The 7,600-nt window shown below is 45.6% G+C and overlaps 1 protein-coding gene across 1 annotated transcript; it reads left to right on the forward strand.

The window, feature by feature from the left end:
• Nucleotides 1-309: 309 nt before the first annotated feature.
• On the forward strand, nucleotides 310-7,600 carry LOC115820734 (semaphorin-4E). The gene is made up of 14 exons (XM_030784389.1): nucleotides 310-420; nucleotides 923-1,068; nucleotides 1,179-1,241; nucleotides 1,403-1,501; nucleotides 1,737-1,836; nucleotides 2,278-2,388; nucleotides 2,770-2,921; nucleotides 3,265-3,437; nucleotides 3,998-4,154; nucleotides 4,567-4,789; nucleotides 5,187-5,302; nucleotides 5,871-6,034; nucleotides 6,683-6,735; nucleotides 6,898-7,600. The coding sequence occupies exons 1-14, from the start codon at nucleotides 312-314 to the stop codon at nucleotides 7,572-7,574; spliced, it is 2,343 nt and encodes a 780-aa protein (XP_030640249.1). The 5' UTR covers nucleotides 310-311; the 3' UTR covers nucleotides 7,575-7,600.

Below are 7,600 nucleotides of genomic sequence, written 5' to 3' on the forward strand. Positions count from 1 at the left end.
TCTCTTCGCCAGCACGAGACCGAGCCGTAACTCTGCGTCGCCATGGTACCCAATCAGAGCCACCGGCGGTGGGACGGCAGGCGCAAGCTCTCGTCCTGGAGGCTCACGCCCACATAGCCCGATGGACCACACAGGATAACACATCTTACACCTACACATCCTCTCCCACTGTAAACACCAGGGACAAAGACACCAAAATGCTCTAAGCCATCCAAACTGTTTTTGTTTGTTTGTTTTGTTTCGGAGATCTTTTCCTATTTTTTTTTTTGGTGCGTGGACTTGACAAACGCGAGCTTGAATCTCTCGAAGCCATGTCTCTGCCGTTTTTCCTCGTCCTGCTGTGTTGTGTCTGCAGCTGCCTGGTAACGAGCACGCTCAACGATCTGGACCGCGTCCCGAGGAAAACCATCCTCTATCCGCGTAAGAGGATTCACGCCCACCCCCCCCCGGACAACGCTAGTCCATCACGTTAGCGTCAACAAAATAAAAGTCCTTAACGTCATCTCACAACTTTAAAAACAAAACAATGGCCACAAATATGCAGTAAATGAAACCATATACAGAGTTGTAAAAGTATTTGTAAAAGAGGGAAAAAGCAGAATTATATTTAAACTTAGTTGGAATATTCCAGTAGTTTCTGGTAGTGTGTAAATGCAACTCTTTGTCAAATTGCATTTTCAATTTGTTTTTAAACACCTTGTTACCAGTGTAACCAGTCCTGAATGTGGACGCCCTCCCGGTGTATTCATACTCAAATAATAATGTTTATTTCGTTTTTTCATGAAGCTTGTTGTGTTTTGTTTGTTTGTTTTTGTTATTGGTAACAGGTGGTACACACATACAGTACCAGTGAATGTTTGTCTAGCTGACACTGTGGTTTTTTGTGGTTTACGTTCCCTGGTTTTCTTGGTTTGTTTCCCAGATGCTCATGTGAAACGGTTTAAAGATGAGGGGACGTGGAATTACTCCAGCATGTTACTGAGAGAAGATCTCGGCCTTTTGATTCTGGGGGCGAGAGAGGCCGTCTACGCCCTTGACATCGGCGACATCTCCGTCCAAAAGTCAAAGGTCAGGCAAGCAGGTCGCCCCGAGCTCAATGTTTCACGCTCTCTCTTTTTCAAACTGGTTCTGGAACTTTCTCTGCCTGACGGTGTCTGTGAACCTGTCCTGTCTGGTAGGTTCCCTGGGAGGTGACAGAAGATAAACGGAGGGAGTGCACATACAAAGGAAAGCACTTTGATGTGAGCCGCTTCTCGGTTTTGAATTATCTGAGTTTTCACCGCTGTATTTTCACATCATGGCGCTTGGGGTGGGGGTGAACATAACAGACACTCTGCCGTGACGTAGGTCTGTACTCTGACACGTCTGAACCCAACACTTGCCTTTTTTTTTTTTCTCCTAGTACGAATGTCGTAACCACATAAGGACCCTTCACCAGATGGACGATGGGACCATGTACGTGTGTGGTACAAACGCTTACAGCCCCACCTGTGACTATATGGCAAGTATTCAGCAGGGGAACCCTTTAGGGTTCTTTGTTTTTTAAGCACGACCATCGGACCATCACTAATATATGTCAGCACAATCATCTCACGGCAAGTTAGCGCAGTGAGAACATTCTAATGCCAATGTTTTTGTGTGTGCGTGTGTGTGTGTGTGCGTGTGTGTGTGCGTGTGTGTGTGTGCGTGCGTGTGTGTGTGCGTACGTTTGTGCGTGTGTGTGTGTGTGGGAACAGACCTATGAAGACGGAGAGATGAGACTGGAGAATGTGCAGATCAACGGAAAAGGGAAATGTCCCTTTGATCCTTTTCAGAGATACTCCTCTGTTATGGTTGGTAAGTATTGAGATATCTGGGCCCTAGTGTGGAAATGCTGCGGCAGGTGAGGTTAGGTGTAGACATAGCCCTTAACCTTCGCCCGTTGTGTTGGTCAGAGGTGTTGAAGCCATGAGCACCTGTTTCATCCTGTTTACATACACTAGTGTCACTAATGTGGTTTGGCTAGTCACCTACCTCTGGTTTTACATGAGCTGAAATTTCAATCCTGTTGTACCCACCGAGGTTAATCAGACTCTTTGTAAGAGGAAGTGAATTAAGCAGAGATTGGATTCACGTTGTAGAAACTGAATCGTATTAAATTCAAGAGGATGAAATGCAACCATGTAGGGTTCAGGATTCACATGTGCTGGTATCCCTGTCTGTTTTCTTTCTTTCTTTCTTTCTTTCTTTCTTTCTTTCTTTCTTTGTCTGTCCATTCTCTCTCTGTCTCTTACGTAGGGGATGACCTCTACTCTGCCACCTCCATGAACTTCCTTGGCTCTGAGCCGGTCATCCTCCGCAGTTCTCCTACGGTTTTACGGACGGAGTTCAAAAGCTCCTGGCTCAACGGTCTGTTCACAGCATCTTTATTACCTACAGATGTGTGTTCTCCTCATGTTTGCTCTGCTCTACAAATAAATTTGTCCTCGTAAAATCCATCGTCGACAGCGCGTGTTGACTTTCGTAATCAAGCTTGACATGACAAGAGACACACTTTAAAAAAAAAAAAACTGTGCCCTTCGATGGACTGGCAACCTTTTTTTTTTTTTAATCCAAGGGTTTCAAGTGCTCACATGACATTCATTTTAGCATAAAATAACAAACAGAATTTAACAGAAGTAATAATACCAAAAAAAAAGTGACATTAGTTCCTGATATTGCTATTTGATTGCAATTACTGAAGCAGGTAAACCTGTTTTTTTTTTGTTTGTTTGTTTTTTTGCATTCCAGAGCCCAGTTTTATCTTCATGGATCTGGTGCGAGAGGGCGAGGGCAGTGCTGAGGGAGACGATGACAAAGTGTATCTGTTCTTCAGCGAGAGCGCGGTGGAGTACGACTTCCACAGTAAACTGACGGTTTCACGGGTCGCTCGCGTCTGCAAGGTCATCCGAAAAAACCCCCCCAAAAAACGCTTCTCTCCTCGTTCACTGTGTCAAAAAAAAAAAAACAACCCTCAAAAAAAAAAAAAACAAAAGGTCTCAGCGCCACCTCAGTGCTGCTAATTTATTACTGTGGTTGTACATTAGCTCTCTGACTTCCTCATATCTTTGTTTTCTATTCGCACTTTGTGTGTGTGTGTGTGTGTGTGTGTGTGTGTGTGTGTGTGTGAGAACCTCTGATTGTGGTAAATGTTAAGGATGCTCTGTCTTTATTTTCTTTTGTGGGTGGATTTCAGTTCTGCCTTTCTCACACTAACAGGAACGTGATGTTGTGTTTGATTGACAGGGGGACTTGGGAGGACAGAGGACCCTGCAGAAGAAATGGACGTCGTTTCTGAAAGCTCGTCTGGACTGTTCTGTATCAGAACCAAGCCTGCCGTACGTTGTACAAGACGTCTACCACTTACAGCACAGCGACTGGAGAGAGAGCGTCTTCTATGCAGTATTCACTCCTCAATCGTGAGTCAAGCTTTGAACAGTATGTGTGTATGTGTGTGTGTGAGAATGTGTGTGTTTCTGTTAGTGTTACTGTATATGTAAAGGGAACTTAATAACTGGGTTTCCAACCCTTAAATTTTTATAGACATGTCGTAAAGAGTTATTGATTAAGCCTTCTTTGAGTGAATGTAAAAGCTGGTTGCAGGAGCAGAGAGTACAGGTAGATCAGGTAAGTTAAGTGTCAGGTAAGTGCCCAACAATCAAAAATGTTAGAACACAGTGATGCAAATTGTTACAGGTTTTGTCACGGCTGTAGGTAGAACTCCAGAATGTCAGTAACAACAGCCAAACTTTGGAAATCCAATCAGTAAAAATAAATAAATAAATAAAATTTTGCAGCTTTATGAGGATGCAGTAATGAGAGAGGTGAGACACTGTGAGTGTGTGTGTGTGTGTGTTTTTATGTTATGTCCAAAGTACCTCTTTAAACCTGTTTGAAGATTGTGCATACGCTGATCAAATGTGACCTGTGTATATATGTCTTCTTGTGTGGGCGTGTCTGTGTACGGGCATGTATACAGGAGTTCTGCAAACCTGTCCACTGTGTGTGCATACAAAGCATCAGACATCAGCGGCATGTTTTCTCACGGGAGGTTCAAGACGCCGGTCACCGTGGAGACGTCCCACGTGAAATGGGTGATGTACAGCGGAGAGCTGCCCGTCCCTCGCCCTGGAGCTGTGAGTGACATACTGTAACTTTGCCCAAGAGAAAAAGGACCTAAGAGCTACCAGCACTCACCACTGACAGTGACACAAAGTAACATTATAAGTCCAAAACCAGGGCCCGGAGCAAATATTCAGTTCTGTCAACTAGTCTGAAACGGGCTCTCATCTTGTGTCAGACATGTATGAAACAGTGATGAATGAAACAGGACACTGCTAAATGCAGATTAGGCTTTACGCTGTTGTAAAGATCAGTTTGTTTTTTTGCTGCCTCCTGGCATGTTGTTTCCAAGCGGAAGGATTCCGATCAGGAATCTAAGGCGGAAAAAAATTGAATTTGGAAACTGGTTTAAATCTGATGAGAGTTTTGATAGGTCGTGTCAGCCCCACTGTGACCATGTTGTGTTGCTGTGCTGTGCTCTTTCAGTGCATTGACAATGTTGCGAGGAGCATGAATATGGAGCGCTCGTTGGACCTGCCTGATAAGACGCTTCAGTTCATCCGTGACCGCCCCCTGATGGACGAAACCGTGAGGCCTCTGACCGGGGGGCCGCTGCTGATCAAGAGTGGGGCCGCGTTCACCCGACTGGTCGTCGACAGCGTTTCCGCGCTTGACGGACACGCTTACCCCGTCATGTTCATAGGCACAGGTGTGGCAACCCTCAAAGGTTAAAGGTCAAACACGGTGTGTGTTATGGTTTCTTGGTTTAAGACCCTGATTTAGATAAATCCATGTTGACATCAACAATAGGGAGTGAGGAACGCAGAGACCACAGAAATGCTGACACCAGAAAAGCTGACTCGCTGTTTGACTCCGAGGCGCATGTCTTGCCTGACTTATTTAGCCTCGTTGGTGCAATAATCTGTCATTTCTTTCGGCTGGAAACATATCAAAAGCTCTGTAAAGCGTGGTTCCTCAGAATTGGTCCTGAATGGCTGGTGTCCTGTCGGTTTTTGCATCAGCCAAACATTAAGGTCTGTGATTGGCTGAAGAGAGGACACACTTGTTTCTCATGTACAACTCAGCCTCTCTTTCTCTCTCAACAGATAATGGCTTTATACAGAAAGCTGTGAACTATGATGGGGAGATGTACTTCATTGAAGAAGTGCAAGTGCTCCAAGAACCTGAGCCAATCAAAATTCTTCGTCTCTCATCAGCCACGGTACTGAGACCTTGCACAGCCAATCAGCTCACAGTTTCATCCATCAGAGTCAGCGATACCTACTGTGGCTACAGTCAAACCAGCTGTATTAGTATTCATTTTGTTTTGGCAAATGATCACATCCATGATTTTGACTATTGCTTCACACTTAAAACATTTTAATGTATACATTGCTTTGAAGGGAAAAGGGGCTTGAATTCTGGGGGTGCTTATAGAACTGTAGTGGCATGCATCATATTCCTCAAAGTGACAGTGCTGATCTGGGATCAGTTTTCTGTCTTTCATAATCCTCATCAATATAGTTCAGAACACCAAGGATTGTTGATCCCAAATAAGCATTCTTAAATGTACACTATTTATATTTACAGTCTGTGTTTGTCAGTTTTCCAGGAGTTACGTATTTGTAATATGGTATAGGTTATCCAAAGTGTTGTAGGAGTTGTATGTGACCATGAATGTGTGTGGGTGTATGTGTATGCGTGTGTGCGCTTGCATGCGTGCGTGGGCGTGTACATGTGCATACGCACGCGCGCGCGCGTGTGTGTGTGTGTGTGTGTGTGTATTTTAGGGTCATTTGTTTGCGGGCTCTGACTCTGCAGCAGTCCAGATGCCTCTGAGTAACTGTGGTCGCTATCACTCCTGTCTGGACTGTGTGTTGGCCAGAGATCCGTACTGCGCCTGGGATCTCACAGTCGGCAACTGCTCTACGGTTCCCAACCCTCCCACGCACGCGTATGTGTATGACCCCCTCGCACTCCAGCTACACACACACACACACACACACACACACACACAGAGGTATATCCCCACTCATACTCCAGTTACACACACAGAGACACACACACACACACACAGAGGTATATCCCCACTCATACTCCAGTTACACACACAGAGACACACACACACACAGAGGTATATCCCCACTCATACTCCAGTTACACACACAGAGACACACACACACAGAGGTATATCCCCACTCATACTCCAGTTACACACACAGAGAGACACACACACACACACACACACACAGAGGTATATCCCCACTCATACTCCAGTTACACACACAGAGACACACACACACACAGAGGTATATCCCCACTCACACTCCAGTTACACACACACACAGAGGTATATCCCCACTCACACTCCAGTTACACACACAGAGAGACACACACACACACACTTACCTATAGACAGGTATGTATCCTGTAATACTCCAATTACACACTGACACACACACACAGAGACAGATTTCCACATGGTGCACTGTGATGTCTTTTGATGCAGGGATGTTCTTTTTGTCGTCAAAGTTAGAGTGAATGTAATAGAGCATATGGAGTTTTGTGTTTGAATTTCTTTTTTTCCCCAAATTTTATATAGGAATATGGTACAGAGTTTGAAAGACCCAGATACAACCGTCTGTCCAGCTTCACGTAAGAATCCTTCAGATTATTTTTACATTAAAAAATAATCTTTCTATTAAATGCTGTTTATTCTAGCGAGTTGAGGTTGACTATTAACAATAAATTTTAAGGGAAAAAACAGTCTGTCCTGTGAATAATCTCAGTGTGTATTTGGATGTGTATGTGTTCCAGACTCACTGAGGGAGGAGTCTTATTCACTAGCCCTGGGCAGTAACATTAAACTGGGCTGTCGGCCGGATTCCAACTTGGCCCGGATTCTCTGGCTGTTCTCCAGGGAGCCGCTCCTCCCGTCCGACAGCAGATACATCTCCGACGAGGGCATCCTCATCCTGAACTTCTCCTCTGCCGACGCGGGCCAGTACACCTGCGACTCCGTGGAGCGGGTGAACGGTAAAGAGTACCACAGGACGCTAGCCCTATTCTACCTGGAGCTTAAGGAGACCACCACGGAGCAGCCGGAGTTAAATACAGAGGGAGCGACCACCAAGCCTGCCCTTCCGTGTCTGCCTGGAACACAAGTGGGCGATAACAGCTCGGTGGCTCTCAAAGTGGCCGTGGCTTTTCTGGCCATAACGTTGGTGGCTTTTCTGCTGTGGAACCTCATCAAAGGCCACTTGCGTCTTCCGGGCTGCTTTGGAAAACGGACAGCAGTGGCCACCAACGGAGAGATCGCACACAGAGATTTCTCGCCCTGTCCTGGCTTCTCCCTGTCCAGCAGCTACAGCAGGAATAGCAATCACAACAGCAGCGTCGTCGCCAAGGACGGCGGAATGATCATCTCCCCCAGACTGGAGAAGCCAAAAATCACGGACGTGTTTTTGTACATTGATGAGGAGTCTGAGATCTGAACTCTGTGACCTCTTCATGACCAGTA

This window comes from Chanos chanos, chromosome 9 (genome assembly GCF_902362185.1).
Source record: "Chanos chanos chromosome 9, fChaCha1.1, whole genome shotgun sequence".
In the NCBI taxonomy this organism is placed as follows: domain Eukaryota; kingdom Metazoa; phylum Chordata; class Actinopteri; order Gonorynchiformes; family Chanidae; genus Chanos; species Chanos chanos.